The sequence below is a fragment of the Microchirus variegatus genome, assembly GCF_963457635.1.
Source record: "Microchirus variegatus genome assembly, chromosome: 14".
Taxonomy (NCBI): Eukaryota; Metazoa; Chordata; class Actinopteri; order Pleuronectiformes; family Soleidae; genus Microchirus; species Microchirus variegatus.
Window position 1 is genome coordinate 22,354,331 of NC_139815.1, and position 19,727 is coordinate 22,374,057.

General features: G+C 41.9%; 4 protein-coding genes across 5 annotated transcripts; 2 read left to right on the plus strand and 2 right to left on the minus strand.

The window, feature by feature from the left end:
• Positions 1 to 346: 346 nt before the first annotated feature.
• Positions 347 to 6,155, minus strand: spg21 (SPG21 abhydrolase domain containing, maspardin). 2 transcript variants are annotated; one of them, XM_083901152.1, is made up of 9 exons: positions 6,037 to 6,155; positions 5,618 to 5,680; positions 3,510 to 3,671; positions 2,843 to 2,923; positions 2,423 to 2,568; positions 2,220 to 2,328; positions 1,864 to 1,971; positions 1,641 to 1,781; positions 347 to 833 (listed from the first exon to the last, which is right to left on the minus strand). In XM_083901152.1, the coding sequence occupies exons 2-9, from the start codon at positions 5,678 to 5,680 to the stop codon at positions 711 to 713; spliced, it is 933 nt and encodes a 310-aa protein (XP_083757278.1). In that variant the 5' UTR covers positions 6,037 to 6,155; the 3' UTR covers positions 347 to 710. The 2 variants fall into 2 exon arrangements, with proteins under 2 accessions (XP_083757278.1, XP_083757279.1); XM_083901153.1 differs by having other exon boundaries at positions 6,062 to 6,144.
• Positions 6,156 to 7,166: 1,011 nt separating this feature from the next.
• Positions 7,167 to 10,675, plus strand: pdcd7 (programmed cell death 7; the record flags this gene model as incomplete). Its single annotated transcript, XM_083900609.1, has 5 exons — positions 7,167 to 8,207; positions 8,866 to 9,004; positions 9,101 to 9,331; positions 9,416 to 9,503; positions 10,251 to 10,675. The coding sequence occupies 5 exons, from the start codon at positions 7,167 to 7,169 to the stop codon at positions 10,381 to 10,383; spliced, it is 1,632 nt and encodes a 543-aa protein (XP_083756735.1). The 3' UTR covers positions 10,384 to 10,675.
• A 1,103-nt stretch (positions 10,676 to 11,778) lies between these two features.
• On the plus strand, positions 11,779 to 16,356 carry ubap1lb (ubiquitin associated protein 1-like b; the record flags this gene model as incomplete). The annotated part of the gene is made up of 5 exons (XM_083900610.1): positions 11,779 to 11,883; positions 12,949 to 13,524; positions 14,952 to 15,167; positions 16,010 to 16,111; positions 16,222 to 16,356. The coding sequence occupies 5 exons, from the start codon at positions 11,779 to 11,781 to the stop codon at positions 16,354 to 16,356; spliced, it is 1,134 nt and encodes a 377-aa protein (XP_083756736.1).
• Positions 16,357 to 17,088: 732 nt separating this feature from the next.
• kbtbd13a (kelch repeat and BTB domain containing 13a) lies at positions 17,089 to 18,570 on the minus strand (the record flags this gene model as incomplete). Its single annotated transcript, XM_083900611.1, has 1 exon — positions 17,089 to 18,570. The coding sequence occupies one exon, from the start codon at positions 18,568 to 18,570 to the stop codon at positions 17,089 to 17,091; it is 1,482 nt and encodes a 493-aa protein (XP_083756737.1).
• Between the last annotated feature and the right edge of the window lie 1,157 nt (positions 18,571 to 19,727).

Genomic DNA, 19,727 nt, shown 5'->3' on the forward strand with positions numbered 1-19,727 from the left:
TAATATCACCATGGTTATTATAAGTACCACCGTTGGCAGTCATGCAGTACTTAAAATACAGCTGATATGCATTCTGCGTGAGGAGAATCCAGTTAAACTTTAACCAACGTTTGCTTATCATCATAAAAACAAAGAACCTCTGTTTCACGGCTGCCGCTTTTACAGCTCAAAAGATAAATAAACGGTCACATCCCTGTTTGAAATTGAGGGTTAATGATCTTACCAGTCACAGTCTGAGTGTGAAGCCTCGTTTCAGTGAGCAAACACCACTGTGGACAAACAACAAATGCAAAACATGTGATTGAAAATTCAGAATTTTACTGGAAAGGTGCAAAACAAATGGAAAAGAAAAACAAACAAAAAATCTCAGTGAATTACACAAAAACTCAGATACATGTCAAATCCATCACGTCGTTCTGTCGACAGGAAAACCCTGTTAACAGCGTTTTTACACGGACTACTTCAGCAGCAGGCATGGGTCCACATAAGGCAAGGTGTCGTATGACTCATGAAGCAAAGAAGCCATGAATCATTTATGTCCAGGTTGTTATCAAAATATGCTTCTTCTTTTATTTTATTTTGTCTAATAAAAATATTCTCAGTTGATTGATTACCATAGAAAATCGAAAAAAGAACAACCTGTGAAATAATGAGACAGAAATGGTAGGAAATGTGTACAGGTAAACGGTCGTCAGGGCGAACATCTCGTCTCATTGGTCGTCCGAGTCCTGGTCGCTGCCCGTGTGGCTGTCCTGCACCTGCAGCTCCTCGGCGTTTACCATGTCGGGACTGATGGCGGCGAATCTCGTCCCGTGGAACTGACGCAGGTGAATCTGAGTGTAAACGACAGGAGAGCATCAGTTGTACAGTACGAGTCACTGACACAAGTCGTGAACCAATACCAGATGTGTGTAGTTGCTCTTAGTGGAGACGTGGCTGCTAAATAATCTAAAATCTATTTTACCTTTTGTCCCCACTGGCAGCAGTGTTTACAGTGACCTAGGTCAAGGCAAAGGGGACCAGCAGGGGGCGCACACAGTCAGTCAGGGTGTCTACCAACCACACTTAGAAAAACCTGAACTGTCTTTTTATAGCACGTAACAATTAGGAGTTTATTGGTAGAAATGTAAAATAATATACATAAGATTTAATATTATTAGTCTTTATTTAAAGGTGCATTATGTAATAAACCTAAATCAACTGGCCATAAAATCCTCCTAATATGTCACAGAGACTCAGGCAGTTTCAAGGTAATTATTATCATCATTAGCAGTAGGAGTATAATCATCATCATTAATAAGCTATGCTTAAAATTGATATCAGTTTATTTTTTATGCTACTGCGTGTATAAATAACTGATTCAGAACTGTCCTCCTGTCTAAACCTGTAACTTGATACATCTTCTGTCTCTACCTCACCTCCCTTTTTCCTTTTCTCTCCCCCCATTTTTCCTTTCACTGCAACCAGCTGAGGCACATTTTTGAATCTGAGATTTCTTCCTTTTAAAAACGGGTACGTTTTTTCCCTCTCCACCGATGACTCTTTGTGATTCTGCCTTCCTATGTACAGTGAGATATGTTGTGATTTGACTCCACATGTGTGTGTGTGTGTGTGTGTGTATTTGTGAGAAGTGACTCCACCTGTATGTAGAGGTTGACCTCAGCGCTCCGACACAGGTACGGAAAGTTTCCTCCCGTCTTCAGATGCGCTCGCCTGGCGTTGGGATACAGCTTGTACATCTCCTCCTTGGCATCCAGAGACAGAGCGCTCTGATCGAACACCTGAGCGTTCAGAGACAAAACACATCCACATCATCACTCAGCTCACTGAAACAAAAACTGGTCCACTTACTCGTATACTTACATCTACAATGGTCACAGCAGTGTCTTTGATTTTGTGTGGCTCCACGTAGGAGTTCTGACAGTTGAGTGTTAGCCGGGACGCTAAATCACTTTGGTTCAAAGTTTCCAACTATAAACACACACAAACACACACACATAAAGGTTCATATTGACATATTAATGCAGGTTTATACTTAACAAAGTGATTGCCTGTTTAAAAGGTAAAGCCATTAATGTCATGTCTGTTATAAAAGGTATATTTCAGGTTTTTTGAAGCATGGTTGTATGAGGTACTTCCAACTACACGAACTACTACAATAAAACTAGTAAATGGTCAGTCAGTCAGGAGAGTCAAAGACCTCAATAATGTCCACTTACCCTGTCAACCATGAAGTCGATTGCATCTGCCATTTTAGGGTCCACAGGTCCTTTGGCAAAATTCCCCAGAACAATCTTTTTCAGCATGAAAGCCGGCATCAACCAGAAGCTGAGGACGAATGGAAATGAAGCGTTAACGTGAATCACCCCCGAAAACACGTGCGCACAAGGTATTTCAGAGGGAGCGACTGAATGAACGCCACCTGTTGGATGTCCACGTCTGGTTAAAGATGGAGGTGTCGCTGAATGAATTACACAGGATTAGCGAGTGTACGCGGGGAGACTTGTGCGTGTGCTCTGCAAACTTCTGAGCCAAGAATCCTCCCAAGGACGCACCGAACAGATGCACCTGAAAATCAAGAGGAAACAGGAGTGAGCAATTTACAAACTTCGGTTTCCAGCCAGAAAAGGCCGTCTAAAGTGGCAATCATATTGTAACGATATTACAGACTTAATCAGGTGTATATTTTTATTAGGTAAGCCCTTTGTTAGGTAGCCAAAGTATGTTTTCCTTCTCTTCAATGGCTACCGTCAATGAGAGTGAAGGTATGACTGAGGGTATGTCAATAGTCAATAACTCATACAAACACACTTTAAATAACACAAATCACACACAGTCTTACTTTATCCAGCTGCAGGTGATCCAGAAGCTTCCTGAAGCCGTCACAGAACTCCATGAGATCCCAGTACACAGGATACTGTAGCTGAAAACAGAGCAAAATGACCATGGTTTACAGCAGCAGAATGGCTTAGTGGGCTGGTATCCATATTTTGTTGAATGATTCAGAATGAAATCAAACTAAATCAGCAGCCAGTCTAATTATTCCTAATTTAAGACATCCAGCAGACACTTTTTATTTAATTAAAATGTATAACTCAAAGTTAAGTCATGAAAGTGTCTGGGTTTGGAACACAGCCTATTGAAAATGTATTTAAATTCTGGTTTAAAGTATGGTTGTATGAGCCAGTGTTGAAAATTGTTGATTGGTGCTTGTCAAACGTGGAAATGAGGATGTTTGCAAATGTCTTGTTTTGTCCACAACCCAAAATTATTCTGTTTTAAAGATGTATTTGTTATATGGAGTTTTAAAAAAACAGACACTATTCACATTTAAGAAGCTGGAAAAAAACTGTTTTAATTATTGACAAATGTCATACACTTGTCATTTTCTGTTATTGTATTCAATAAAATGTTTGTTTTTTGGGGGGGGAAACACAGACATGTCTTTGTGTATTCATTTCGATTATATAAATAGTGCGAGATATTCAATTTGTAACCTATAGCCTCACCGAGATGACTCTGTAGCCCCAGCCTGTCAGAGCCAAAACCTGCTGGAAAAACACCTCGGCTGTCCCACTGACCGGGGGGAGGAAGATGATGGGACACCTGATGCTCTTTGGACCGGCATCGTACAGTGACCACACCTTACTGTCGTCATCGTCAACGATAATCTGGAGGAGACAGAAACAATGAGGTCGTACAGATTCACAGTGACGGTTTATTTACTGTCATAGTTGATGAACCACATACTCTAGTCAGACAAGATGAGGTCTGTTGACATTCATTACATAATGATAATGCCATATACCATGGAATCTAAAAATAGACACCGTATCGGTTTCATTTCCATCATTAAAAAACATCTGCTGTGCAGCAGTGTGAATGTAGTTGGGCCTTATATAAAATAAAATAAAATATTCCTTATTTATTACAGAGTGATTGTCCAACAAAATGTTTGATTTGTCAGCTGATGCAGGAGATGACATTTCATAAAGTGGTCATGTCGTGTGTTCATGTGACTGTTCATGTGAAGAAAAGGGAAAAGCTTGAGTGAGTCACTTCCAAAGACAAACACGACAGCCGATGTGTTGCCGTGCCAGACGAGGACCTCTGGCTAAGGTCAAGAAAAGGCTGGGATTGTTGCAAAGCTGGAGCTGGAGCCAATATATGAACGCAAAAGTGTGTTTGTGCAAGGTGATGCACTGATACGGTGGAGGATATGAGAGTGATGATCCCAGTTTGGCTGAGACAGAGCTACAGAGACATCCCAAACCTCCCAAAAACAAGATGACTCAGTCGTTTTGAGCCTCTTTTACAACAAAACAAATCGTGTGTGGTGCCAGGTTCTGTCAGCGCAATGAACATGACTGGTTCTTGGAGCACTGAGTGAGCAAAGTGCTTTCTATGGCACTTATTTAAAATGTTTAATAATGTGTTCATTTTCTCAAATAATCTATTCACTGTTTCTTACAGAAAATAAGGAAAATGGTGTAAGGTGGCAATCACCGTTTCCCCAACCTTAAAATGAGGTTTGCTTTCTCCACAGAATCACAAATACACAGGTCAAGGTGTTAAGACTAAAATTGGGGAACCCAAACTGATGAACCGGTTGCTGAAGCCACGCTTCAATAAAATCTGAACTAACCCTTTAATCATTGCACCATTTGAGGACGTGGGAGTGTCTTCGTTCAATATATATATATCTATTTCAGTTCCTTTCTCTCTCCCTCTCTTTCCCTCTTTTGACCCCAGTTTCCACACCCAGTGCTTGCTCATCGTGTGTAATGGGTTTTCTGTATATTATTGTAACCTTGACATTAATTTGTTAAGTATCTTAGGTAATAAAATTGACTTGAATTTTTCATTGTGCATAGTCAGCGGTAGGATTGGGTAGAATTACTACTGACCTGGATTCCAAATCCAAGCTTATCTATGACATTTAAACCACGTGGAATGTAATATGTAATAGTTCACAGGGCTCTTTCACAAAGAAGACATAGTTGATTATTAATTCAGAATATGCCCAGTTATTCTGTCTTTATTAAGCCTGGACTCAGTTGCATGAAAGCAGTGACACCTATGTTGCCATGGAGATATATTCTGTGCAGCTAGAATAAACCACAATAACAGACAGGCTTAAATGATCTTGGCGCATGTCATGAATTTACTTTGACTCGATTACTTTACTAAAAAATGCTCTTTTCTATCATTATCATAACTATTCATATTTAAAGTATTGTTCTGCAACAACATTAGAAACAACACGACACAGCTGTCAGACTAAAATGTTTCTCCATAATATTTTACAGACTGAAGAAAACATCTTTTTTTCACACAGATCTGCACAAATATCACAGTTATCATACCATTCCCTCTCCTATCGCAAAATCATATCACAATTCAAGTCAATATAGTCGCAATTAGATGTTCATATAAAATCATCCAGCTCTACTGGAAAGTCATGGTGACAAAATCAGATGTCAGAGACTGTACTTAGACTTTATCAGTCCCTTATAGTCCCTTTCCCATTTCTATGCACTGTAATTCCATTCAAACACTGTGTTTTGCGCAATGATTACACACCATGACTGGACAATAGAAATCTTTAGACACTTACTCTCTTCAGGGGCACAGTGCTTCTGAACCAGTTATAGTCAGGAGACACTTTAATCTCCTCCATCTGAGGACAAAGTCAGAAACAGGACAGGGGCTCAGTGACAGTCACAGAGGCACAGACATACAATCAGGCCACACATACACATACAGTAATATCTCAATGTTTAATAAAAACACAGTCAGATAGAAACCAACACAGATAAAGTGAGACAGACAGCAAGAGACAAACAATAGGCTAGAGACAGTTTTGAATAAACAAACAGTGAAGTAACACTGTTCCGCCTCAAAAAAAAAAACAACAACAACCCCTCTGACTGAGTAAGAAAAACTCTGATAACATCTGCCCACACAGACTCCACTGAGAACTAACTGTTTGAATTAAATGTCCGCGTCAAATTGAGATTATTTCGGTGGTGTTACCGTGCAGGTTGCGGATGTTAGTCACCGTGACGGGAGGATTTTATCCATATCTCGGCACCATTTTCTGCGGTTCTTGCTGCTGCTGTTGCTGCCGCCGCCTGGTCATATGACTGCTGTTTAACACACTTCCGCAAAGCACCCGACCCCGCCCACCAAGCGACCGTAACATAAACTATTTCCGGTTTATGTACGGTCACAAATTATTTCCCCCCAACCTTTATTTAAAAAATGTTAAATGCATTTTTATACTAACAAAAATGTCAATGAATAATTTAATTAATTTATTAATTAGGTTCAACATGTAAAATGGATTGGATATGAAGCTGTGTCGTCCTAGTATGTGAAAATATAACACAATAAAATGAAAGTAAACAAAGAAAAAAGGAGCACGAAGGTATGGAAGCCCGTTTCTGCCACACGAAAAAAAATAATGCATAATATAAATTATTTAAAAAAACATATCCCATGATTATGAGAGGTCATAATGACTATCTCATAATTATGAGATAGCATCTCATTATTATGACATAGTATTTCATTATTAAGATTTAGTATAATTGTGATTTAGTATCTTATTATTTACCTAGTATCTCATAATTATGAGATAGCTTCTCATTATTGAGTATCTCATAATTATGACTTAGCATCTCCTTGGCAACTCATATTACGAGTTAGCATCTCCTTGGCATCTTATATTATGACCTAGAATGAGCTCATAATTATGAGATTTTTAAAGTGACCGATACAGGCTTACATACAAAAGGAGCAAGACTAGAATTATATGAGGATATAATGAGACATAGATGTGTAAAATGTTTAGGCCTTATCATTGTTTTTTTTATCCATTATTTTCAGTCACAACATAATTAAAAAGTTATATATTTTTTGTTGATACGTTCTGTACAGGGCATGATGTGATCACGGTAGGCTGCAATGCCAATGATTGCCACAACAGGTTGTGGGTGCTGTAGTGCACTAAAAGACTTAGACGGTGTGAAGTGAAGAAGAGAGCACTGAGCAGAACCGTAAAGCAGTCCGTTAGCCTCCTCTGTTGTGCTGAAGTTTACCTGAGTCGTTTATGGGTCCACGGTGGATATTGGTCGTTCGTGTTGTGCTGGAACTTCAGGGAAATGGACAACACATATCAATACCAGACTCCGCCTGGAAAGCCACAACATCAGGTCTACGGTGGCACCTATGTGGAGAACCAGTACTTCGCCAATAGGCCTTCTCCGAGCACCGCGCCTCCTGAAAGCACACAGTGGGCACCGTCACAGCAGGACCCCGCAGCTCATACGTGGACCAACCCACCGGGATATGTCGCTCACCAAAACTACGGACACAATTCAGCTATGTCGCCTAATACTGGAGGAGCAGGGTATGGAGGGCCTTGTTTAGCCCTTCCGTATGCTTTTGACCCATCCGTCCCCCCGCCTCCTTTCGGCTGTCCTCCTACAGGATACTTCGCGAACTCGGTACCCTCCGCAAACTCATTTAACGGCCTCCAGCAGCATAGAGTTGGTCCCCAGCCCCGTCACGATGACTTCCCGTCGATGTCAGACTATGGTGAGAACCGGCAGCAGAATTATGATGATTTCCGTGAGCCCGGGGCTGTCTACGGTAGCCGGTTGCTCCCTCCTTCAAGTCAGGATCATGACCGGAGACCGACAACGACATTATCACAACCCGACAATGAAGCCTTCTCTGAGAAGAGGCAGGACAGACAGTGGCTTAAGCGGTTCTTACAGAGCCGGTCAAAAGCGCCGAAGAGCCCGCCGACCGAGCACGAGCCGCGGCCTCATCACAGCGGAGTCCCCGCCGTGAGAGAGGCTCTTTGCGGGGCAGCTCAGCTCGTCTTAGCGTTGGAAAAGTCCTGTGAAACTTTGAAAGACAACATTGAGAATGAGTCTTTGTGGACAGACTCCTATCAGGCCGTTTTAAACACGAAGAGAGAACTCCAGGACAAACTAAATCTGCTCAGTGACGAAGAGGCTTTAAAACGGTTAAAGGACAAACTGAGCCGTGCAGAGAAGAGGAGAGCCAGGAGACGCAGGGCCAACATTCTGCTCCAGGAGCTCGCCAAACAGAGAGAGGAAGACCTCGCTGAGAAAGAAGCTGCTATAGACGCATGGAGGATGAAGAAGATACAGGAAGTGGAGGAGAAGAAGAAGGTGAGATGTGGTTACTCAAAACATTCTCAAACATTAATATGGAAGGACAGAGTCATGGGGCATCACTTGGGTTTTACATGTGTATATATATATATATATATATATATATATATATATATATATATATATGTATATATATATACATATATATATACATATATATATATACATATATATATACATATATATATATACATATATATATATATATATATATACATATATATACATATATATACATATATATACATATATATACATATATACATATATATATGTATACATATATATATATATATATACATATATACATATATATGTATACATATATATATATATATATATACATATATACATATATATATATATATATATATATATATATATATATATATATATATACATATATATATATGTATATATGTGTGTTGGTCTATATGTATGTGTATATATGTATGTATATCACCAAAATTCTATTGCATTATTAATACACGTACAAAATGACATGTTCAGGTTTAGCAAACTTTCATGGACGCTCACTGAAAAACATGAACGCCAGTGGGGATACGAGCAAAAACAGGCATTGTGTTGTGTGTGTGTAAATACTTTGTAACTTAGAAGATGTGATGTGTTTTTTGTATTTTTTTGCATATACCAGGAGCAAGAGCTGAAGCTGGCTGCAGACTTGGTCCTTTGCGAGGTGAGGAAGAAACAGTCGGATGTGAAGAGGATGCAGGACATTCTGAGATCTCTGGAGAAACTGCGTAAGCTGAGGAAAGAGGCCGCGTCCAGGAAAGGTGAGAGGAACCTCTGTCCTGCAGAGTCTGTTATCTGTGTTTTCTCTCATCTATTCACACCTGATGAGGTTGTCTGTGTGTGTGTGTGTGTGTCAGGTATTGCCACAGAGCCGGAATGTGACCAAGCTTTTAGCAGTCGACTAGAGAGCCTTAGGACCGTGATCAAGAGGAGGACGACTATTTATGCAGTAGAGGAGAAAGCTCTGATGGTGATGCTTGAAGGAGAGCAGGAGGAGGAACGGAGGAGAGAGCAGGAGAGGCGAACGAAAAAGGAAAGAGACCGACAGCTGCAGAGGAAACGCAGAATAGACGGCATGTTGTTTGGAGGTAATGTGTCATTGAAACAACAGTATGACTTAGTCACACATGCACTGCGTAGATGTTAATAATTTTTCCGTATTTGTTTTCCAGATGAACTTTCTGTCGATTCTTTCTTGCGGCCATTTACAGAGTACTACACCCAGGCTCAACACTCACTGCACGCTTTAATACAAATCAGGTGAGGCACATCATGTCATAATCAAGTGTTGTGTTGGTTCCACCCAATATCTCATGTGTTCTTCAGGGAGTATCGTCATACTGAAAGCTTTAAGGCAGAAAATCAAGGCTTCAGTTCAGTTGTACAGGTCTAGATTTAAACGTTTGTATCCCTTGCATTTCCAGGTGTATTAATCTATGTTTCCACCGTAGAAGCAAACGGGAACTATGTCCAGATGTGTACATGTGATGACATAATGTGTAAAAATTAATTTGTAAACATCTTGTAGTGACAAAGTCCATTGAAAGAGTCTGTAATATCACATCACACTAGAGTTGGTTACTAATTGAAACCCTTTGTTCATAAATGTGTACGAACTTACCAGACATGTAGACCAGCTGCTTCCGTGTCCTCACGAGCAGCAGATTTGATTTTCTCTATGGAGTTTGGTGCAGAAGCAGCGCATATCATTTAGTTTCTTGTCAGAAAAAGCACTTTATCTTAAAGATGGGACGTCCTAGAGTGAAGGTGGCATAGATTTTATTAGTTGAGCCTTTTGTCAAGTGGCTAAAGTCTGTTTCTCCTTATGTCGCTGTAGTGAGTTATTTTACTGCTCATATTCACACAGCAGGAGATGAGGGAAAACGCTTTTCTCATATTTTATTTTTACATTTTTGTAAATGAAAATAGACGATGTAGACGTGATTAGCGCGTGGCTGTATTTCCTCTGTAGAAAGAGCTCACGACTGTATTGTTTCTGTCTTACAGGGGAGACTGGGATGCATTTCTGGTTTCAGCAGATCATCCTGATGGTTGTACGGTCCCTCAGAGCTGGATCATCCCAGACCACCCTTCAGACCAGAATTGGGCCTCTGCTCTGCAAACTGCAGACAGTGACTGACACGAGGCACCAACAACTCACTGTATTTACACGGTCAACTAAAGACTGAGCTACAGCTCTCAAACACCTGCTGTCTGTGTGTGGACAGAGGACACAGCAAGACTGCTGTACTTCCAGATTTATACATCTCAGTAAGAAGAAACATGTTGTCCACACTGTTGATTTGATGATATTCAGGGGTGAAAAGATCAAGTGGTGGCTATGATAATGGAGATTCAATGAAATGTGAATTACAAGGAAATGTATTTATTAGTTTAATAATGTATCATGCATAACAAAACCCCACTCATGTGTACAGTATATTTTTTTAATTTCACAAAGAAACAAGTATTTCATCAATTTTTAAATCTCTGGTATAATATGTTGTTTTGTTTAAACATGTTCATCAAAAAGAAAAAAAGTAATAAAGATATGCATTTATCTACCCATCTATATCGTATATATTCATTATTTATCTCTAAAACACAATTTTCTTTTTTGCTATGAGAAATACAGCTTACTGTGGATTCCATAGAAATCCACAGAATCCATAGAAACCTTACACACACTCGGTTGTTTGAGCAAATTGATGCAGTCTGACATAATTGTTGATGTTTTCTCTATTTGTGTGCAAGATTTAAATCAGCTGATGGGTTTACTGTCGGTCAGAAGATTAGTCTAGAACCAGGTGCTTAAATGCCAGTGTGTCTTAATGCGAGCTCGTAGTGCACTGAAGCTTCACAGACACGAAGACGCCTGGAGCAGAAACACGGACCCTCAATCCATCCTCCGCCAAACAGGTAGGTTCACTATTTTTTTTAAAGTAATTTTAGATTTGATATAATAGTATATCCAAATATACAATTAAACAGGAACATACATTTTACCATTTATATATAAAGCACCTTTTAAAAAAAGAGGAGTGAAATTGACTTTCACCCAAATTAAACATTAAAATCTAAAAAGACAGGCTTACATTTGTACAGTTGCAGCTGCTTTATCACACTCATCCTGCAAGTTGGTACATTTATAGTGAACATTACACATTTTTAAGTAAAAACCATTACAAAATGGTTACACAATCAAAAATGTTACCCTCAAAGAGATGTCATTCATAACATTGAACAAACAAATAAATTCCCCCCCAAACCCAACTCAGTGTAGGAGAGTTTGAGGACATTTGGGAGATAAATTTTCATTCTCACATTGTTAACAGCACAAAATAGTAGTGTAATGTAATGCTTTTGCTCTGATATCGATGTAAAATTACAGTAAATGTAATGCACGTGTTTCTGAACGTCAGAGACACAACAAGCTTTTAGAGCGTCTGTCCTCGACTGCATTAAAACCCGCACCATCTGTCTGTTCAGTGTTGTGTTTACTCCAGTCATTCTGTCTGTCTGTGAACTCAGCAGTATGGACAGTGTCCCTCTCAAGATGCCGCAGGCCGTGACACAGGAAGTCACTGAAGACGTCAAAGTCGTCCTCCCTGATTACCTCACCGTACTGCAGGACGCAGAGGTGAGTGTGTACATCGTACATCGTCTTTGTCGCTTTGGTTTGTTTTACAGTTTGTTTTGCTGTCCCAATCAGGAAGTACATTAATAAATAATTGGCTGTAAAGGAATAGTTCAGGTTTTTGAGTTGTGGTTATAGCTCAGCATGTCATTGCCTGTGCTATTGACCAGTGTGAGACTCAGTGCTGTGAAAAACTTGGTTGCCAGCAGGGACACAAGGAAAGTTATATACCTCCTTAAGTCTACCATATCTTATATCTTATATCTGTCACTTTATTTTGCCATTAGACAAACTTTTTCAACTGTGAACAAAAGTTGAGAAACTGCTCACTCTCCTACAACAAAATCCATAGAGCAAAAATCAGGGTTTTTAGCTTGTGAGGACGTGGGAGCTTCTGCCTCCTTTTTTTTAAGAACTTAAACAGAGAAACAGTCAGCAGGCAGCAGTGATTAACCTGTTGTGGAAAATTCTCTGCTGCTGGTGAAGAATGAAATAGAGGAATTCTGCCGGCCGACAAGGTTTTATTTTCGTTGCAAGGTAAAGGTCAAACTTCACAGGAGTGATCCTTGCTGGAGAAAGACCTAGAGCAAAGTGAACACTCCACATTTATGCCTGAATGCAGCTCCCCCTTCGCATTCCTCCAATAGACAAAGACTTTACCTTCAGACGGTGCTTTCACACCTCTTTGTCTACTGTAGGCATCGGGGAGCTGGCTCCCTGCTGGTGCTGCAGGAAGGTGCAGGCTAGACACAATACACAATATACAATACACTATACACAAAGGACCTGGTATTCTGTACTGGGTGGGTATCGGTGTTGGGCAAATATAGAAATTGAATTTTACCATTACAAACTACCCCCATGTGTACCGTGATGTAAAATCACAGTGTGGAGAGCAAGCCATTTATAAAAACAACGCAAGCTTCAATTTCCAGTCAGAAAAGTCTGTCTCATGGCAAAACATATTCTTAATATATTGTAACTTAAGTGTGCTTTTAGTTAAAATCTTAAGTCTTTTTTCACATGACCACACTAAACCACACTAAAATGCTCCGTCTCCCATGACAGTACGAGTTCAACCTGGAGAACTGGGTGCTAACCGGGCTGCAGAATGGCTTCACCAGTCAGCAGCAGCCAGAGCTTCCCTCCTCTTCATCAGGACTGCTGCCATCATGTCCACCATACTGGATGATGTTCAGCAGCCCTCAACAGAGCCGCTTGGCCAGCCGCCACAGCTCTGACTTCTGGGAGCCCAACCCTCGACAGCGCTCCTACAGCCTTAACCTTGACGTCCTGCGCACAAACTTTACCAACTCAGACTCAGAGGATGAAGGGGAGAGCGCCGCGGGTAAATCAAATCACTCAAACGGAGAGTGTCCTGCTGCTTCACAACAGTGCGGGCAGCGGAAGGCCTTCGTCCCAGACCTGCTGCACCCTCAGGCCTGCCTGAGCAGTTTGCCGCATCAGCGCAGGAAGAACCTGCGACAGTGTTCCCTCACCTCACCACAAACAACAGCGCGACATGATCCCAAAGCGGAGAACCGAACCCAGAGCCCGTCCTCATACAGAATCCTTCGCTGCACATCCCCCAACACCAAAGCTGGAGTCCAAAGGCTGCCCAGCATCGCCAATCACAACACAACGGTAAGACACTCAAGAGATGGTTCATGTTTTTGAACAGAACATGTCTTGTCCACCCAGGGAGTGGATCCCTCACCCGTGGTTCTCCCTAAGGTTTCTACCTCTTTCTTTTTCCCTGGTATAAGGTTTTTTTCCCCCTGGTAGTTTTTCCTTACCCTGGTCAAGGACAGAGGATGTTACCAACCCTGTGAAGCCCCGTGAGACAAACTGTGTTTTGTAATTGTGGGCTATATAAATAAAATTTGATTGAATTTGATTTGATTGAACAGCAGAAATTAATAAAAGGAAGCTAGTGCACTGAATCTATGGATAAAATTTTGCTTTAAATCGTGTCGTGTCACTCTCCTCCATTGTTGTATGATTTAGCCACACTAATGGTCAAGGTCAAACATGACAACGTTCAGTCAATGCGTATAGGCAAAAAGCCTCCTGGAATCAATTGCGTCAGCCCTGGGCATCAACTGAAAAAATTATCTGTTAAGTTAATTTAGCCTTGTAATCTGAATGGAAGCCTTTTTTCTCAGTACCACACAGAAAAACATTTAAAAAAAGAATAATTTTGTCCCTTTAATATTCAAATATAATGTGAGAGTGCATGGTTGTTTTGTATATTTGTCCTGTGACGGAGTGGTTACTTGTCTTGACCCCACTTTTCACCCTACGTCAGTCCAGTTTTACTCACTGCACCATCAGTGTGCAGTTCTCTCATCAACACAAGCCAATCTGTGTATTAGCTTTGCAATGCAAAGCAGGGTAACCAATTATTAAGTCAGCTTCTGCATGAACTTTCACTGAGTGAGTTTAATGTTACCCACACTTTAACAGGCTTACACTGTCGCAGAGAGTTGTGGTTGTGGGATAATTAACGCTCTGGTAGTCTGCAGTTAAAGATAGCCCTCACTCTCAAAGAAACTGCAAGAACAACTTACATTGTTGTTGGACTGTGCTACAAACCAACTCCCAGTCTAAGCTGGGAACAGACAGGAATCGCGATGAATCGTCACTGCACAACGGAGCAGAACAGCCTTCTCTATTTCTGCTCAGGTTTAATCCCTGAAAGCTTAATACCTCTCACGTCGCGCAGTCTTTTTATAGACACTGTTCGCTGAAAGAGGAAATCAGGCCTCAGCCTTTTTTTTTTTTCCCGGCTCACATTGTAAAGATTTTTTCCAGGTTTTGGACTCTAAGTATAGACTGTGTAAAGTCTGTTGCTTGAATCCAGCCAGGTTATAAGTGGCTCATCGGGATTAGCAGAATCTCCATTCATCTCAGGGTTACTCTGCTACTCCAGCCTGCGGTCAGAGTTACACAAACAACATTAGAATCACGTTTAATTTAACGTGACCATTCCTCTCTGTCCTCATGGCCTTTGTGTTTATTATTCTAGAAACGCATACTCTGCATTCATACACTGTGTTGTTTTCCTCCAGGCATCTCTTAGTCCAGACTCCTGTGGTGGGAGCCCTCCTATGACCTCCTCAGCCCCCCGTGGTTTCCCCTCATCTGGTGTGGACTCATCAGCGGAGCTCCTGTCAGCTCTGAGCTCAGAGGAGAGAGAGGTGCTGGAAGCCATCACAGCCCGCGGCTACACTTTCCATACGGCTATCATCGCCCTGCAGAAGACAGGCCAGCAGACACCAGATCAGGTCAGTCAAGTCTGTTAGACCGTGTGCCCTTCGCATCACTGCCATCACCTATCAATCACTGACATTTATAGCTGCTGTTGACATCACTCGAATACAGTATGTTGGGGCCAATAGTGACCAATACACGAATGTACACACTCTTAGAAATAAAAGTGCTAAGTAGAACCATATAAGGTCCTTCGGCTTGTCCTCATAGGAGAACCCTTTTAAAACCCTTTATTCCGGAAAGGGGTTTTAAAGGGTTCTCTGGATCAAAATGGTTCTTACTGGAACCATTAGTGTTACCAAGAACTCTTGAAAAACCCTTTTTCAGAAGAAAATGGTTCCAGGTAGAACCTCAGCCCTTGTAGAAGGACCATTTTGGAACCCTTATTTCTAAGACTGTACTGGATGAAATGGAATTTTATGATGCTTTGAAAACTCCCCCCCCACCAAAGTCCATAGAAAAAAAACCATTGTTTTAGCTCAAGGGGCCATGGGAGCTGTTGGTCTACTACTGCCATGTTTGGTACCCTGTCTGGCAACCATGTTTTCAGTGACTGGGGGCCCACACAGTGAAGTCAGCACTGTCTATCGCTCTATCCTTCAAAGAAACAAAGAAAAGCCACTTAAATGTTGTCATACACACATATATACTGTATATATAATGGTCTGTATGCAACATTTTCTACCACACATCGTTCATACTCTGGTTTACGTAAGGTTAAGTGTCCAGGCACACATCGGCATATAGACTCACTCTACCATTGATTTATTTACTTTTGTGCTTCGTAGCCCAGGTGACAGACGTGTTGATGAATGTGAATTGACATTTGTGTGTGTTTATGTGTGTGTGTGTGCAGGTCCTGAGTTACCTGGTTGCATGTGACCACCTGTGTCAGCTGGGTTACGACATGGCTCAGGTAGAAGAGGCTCTGGAGATGTTTCAAAACTGTGAAACAAAGGTTAGGAGCTCCATCTTTTACATCTTTAACAGGCAAATGTACACTTCTTTTTTTTACACTTCAGTTGTTTCAAATGTGTGTGATCATTTCTTCTTCTTCTTCTTCTTAAGGCAGAGGAGTTCCTACATTTGCTGAGTCAGTTTAATGAGATGGGCTTTCAGCAGAACGCCATTAAAGAAGTGCTGCTGGTGCACGAGAACCACCGAGAACGAGCCCTCGAGGAGCTGATGATGCGCGTGTCGTGACGGACAAAACTTCACACGACAAAATTTTTTGAAATCTCTCATGCGCTGCAAAATCTTTTTGGAAACTGTTTTTTGGAGGAATGACTGAAGATGGATGGTGTTGAACGATGTTGATACTGCATTATTTATTATTATTTTCATTATGAATAGATTGGAATAAAGCATATATTATCTAAAGTGATGTAAGTAGTTCTAAAATTGTAATAACACAGTGTATGTGTCTTTATTCTGGTGTGATCTAACACACAGTGTGTTTGACAGTTTGCAAAATCCACAGAAAATAATCGTCCCTTTTTTTATTAAAAATGGCTCATTTTATTCAGACTTCCTGCAGATATCAAGTTCACTATGGATCATCGAACAGGAAATTGTGTAATAATGTATAATGTAATATAATATAAATATTTCAAATGCAGGCTTTCCATGCTTTTGAGAGGACTTTGGTGCAGGGAGTGAGCGGTCAGCACTGACTGTGTCTTCAGACCCTCAGAAACTCTTCTATGTCATCTGTGTATAGTCTTAATTAGGTTTATATGTTTTATTATTAGTGAAGGTGTTTATGGAACAGTTCTGCCTCATAATCACAAAAAAAACTATCTGTTAATGACACATAAGTTAAATAATCTTGCTTCAAATGACCACCTCACCATGTGCATATACACGACACAATACTCATTATATATACCCGTTATACCCATCTGTTTTTGTGATTTTATTTGCAGTTCTTACAGATTAGCAGCGCAACTGTGGAGATAATATAGGACACTGAGAGAGAAGCTTGATGTCCTGATCTGTAGCCACGTCCAAACAGTTGTCCGTGATCAACATTGAGGCTTTAGGCAGCCTCAGTAGGAATGTATAAATGGATCCGATTCTGCCGAAACCTTGCATCTCACGTTTCAGCCGCCATCTGTAACGGTCCACGGTGTACTCGGTGGTCACCTGTCTGCTGAGGGTGAACACGGAGTCTCCTCTCACCACCGCAGTGAGCAGAGAGCCTTTGCTGTTCCCGTACTGACCGGACATGGCCGTCCACTGTCCAGAGGTCAGACTGTAGCAGTCGATCACACACCGCAAGAAGTCATCGCAGGGTCCGTTTCGCATCACATACAGACTGTCATTATGGGCCACCATATAAATCCCATAACTGTGCTGGCGTAACAGTGTGGTGACCAGAAGCCACTGATCTGGCTTAGACGTGTATTCAAAGATATCCGTGGCCCCTTGTCCTCTCCACAGACAGATAAACATCCTGTTCATGGCTACAGCAGATGCCACTGAGGCTGCAGGGAAAGGGAGAGCAGACACAAAACTCCAGCTGCCATCAGACACTTGGTACCTCTCCACAGACGACATGGCCTTCTTGTTGTACTCCCCTCCTACAGCGTACAGGCAGTCCTCGTGTCCTATCAGAGTGAGGTTGTAGCGCAGTAGCTGGGGACCACAGATGGTCGACCAGGCGTTTGTTTCGGGGTTGTAGCAGAAACCCGTCTCGACGACCTTCTTGCTCACATCGTGCACCCCTCCGATGATGTAGAGTCTGTTCTGGAGCACGGCCACACCTGCCATGGTGGTGCTGGTGCTCGCAGGCAGATGTGTCAGGACCTTCCACTCTCTGGGCTCTTCCTCCAGGTACCAGACTGTCCTCTGGACGTCCGGCAGCAGCTCTGTGGACGGAGAGTGGCTGCACACCGCCATGTAGCTGCTCGGCAGGAGAGATTCGATGTAGTCGACCAGCTTGTTGGGTAAAGTGTGAAGGTCGTCCCTCAGGTCTGTGTACATATCTCTGATGAATAAAGCTGATCTGTGGGACAGCTCCCACACACCATAGGTGGCTGCTGTGTGGTACATGAGCAAACAGTTTTCTGAATTAAGGACATTGATCAAGTGCTTGGTGAGAGCCGACACCTGCAGAAAAGCCGCGCACTCAATGGCTTCCACTATCTGGTCACTGTTGAGCACCGGCCGCTCCCCGTCCAGGACTCGCAGCAAGACCAAGAAACCCAGAACTCCAACACACTGCAGCTGAATCTCGTCTTTCTGGCACTCTATCATCCCTGACTGGAACAATGCCCTGAAGTACTCACAGTTGTCAGCCAGAGTGCTTCTGTCCACAAAGAAAGAGTTGCCATTGATGTTGATCCTCAGTCTGTGTGGTGGTGGTGGCGGCTGATAGTCGCTGGACTCCATCACCTCTTTGTTGCACAGTTTCATGACATCTCCTGCTCAGAGTCTGACCCAGACCATTTGCACTGTTTCACCACTCACTCACTCACTCACTCACTCACTCCCTCCCTGGCAGAGTGAATGCCTCCTGTCCAGCTCTGAGAGACAGACTCTATACATAGCAGGCAGACATGTGATGCGATTCAGGAGCTGGATAATTGCAGGCTAGCTGAAAGTGTGCTGATGATTCATATTGCTCTTTGTTTGTGGTTGACAGCTGTAGGACAGCTGAAGATTTGTCCTTGAGCAGGTTACTCCTCTTGATTACAATATAGACGTCAGCCATTGAAACACACAAGGACATGCGCAGGACTTATTACTGTTCTTGTTTATGTTCATGACATAAACTATTATTACTCCTCTTTGATGATGTTCTGTTGCACAGAGGCAGTGGTACTTTCTTAACCAATACTGACACATGTAAGTTATTGACTGTGTCAAAGAAAAAAAAAACCAACAACAACCAGTGCTTCTAGTAGTAGCACTGGACAGACCAATTGTTGGCCTGCTACCTGAGGACATAGCTCTGGAAAGAGTTCTGGATGTAAAGGAAGCTGCCGTTGCTTTCTGTGTCCGGTGGGTGGCGCCAGAGACAGGCCTCCAATCATCCACTTTCATGCTCACTCGTAAAAGACAGAGGGTGATATAGTGACTGTGATCCTGTATTTCAGGGTTTCTCAGTCCTGGGGAGCCACTGTCCTGCATGTTTTACAGGTGTGTTTGAGCAGGGAAACACAAACACCTAAAACATGCAGGACAGTGGCTCCCCAGGACCAGGAGTGAGAAACCCTGCCTTATTTGCATGATGTGTTCAGGGCAGGAAGCTTGGTAAACAAAGTACAGACCAGTTACATGGCACTGCTCATTATTATGCACCTATATAATATAGTGGTGCTGTGATGTTGCTGTTACGATGCTTTCAGGGCACAAGACTCTGACGACACATGTGAAGTTTGGTGTTACAGTAAACAATTTGGCGAATCGTTTAAATTTGAATGACACGTGCGAAAAAGACCCCCCAAAAAGCCACTAAATTCAAAATGGCCAACTTCCTGTTGTGTTTATCCAATTGCAGATTGGTGGATATATGGATTCCATTGCCATGTTGTCAGGAGGACAGATTATTTATTGATGATTTAATTGTA

Bases quoted from the DNA above. Each gene is read 5' to 3' on its own strand.
- spg21 (XM_083901152.1), bottom strand. From the start codon at position 5,680: ATGGAGGAGATTAAAGTGTCTCCTGACTATAACTGGTTCAGAAGCACT. The intron at 2,329-2,422 runs GTGGCGTTCATT...ATTCGTCCTCAG, and splicing joins CAGACGTGGACATCCAACAG to CTTCTGGTTGATGCCGGCTT. The intron at 1,972-2,219 runs GTAAGTGGACAT...GTGTGTTTATAG, and splicing joins TCGACTTCATGGTTGACAGG to TTGGAAACTTTGAACCAAAG.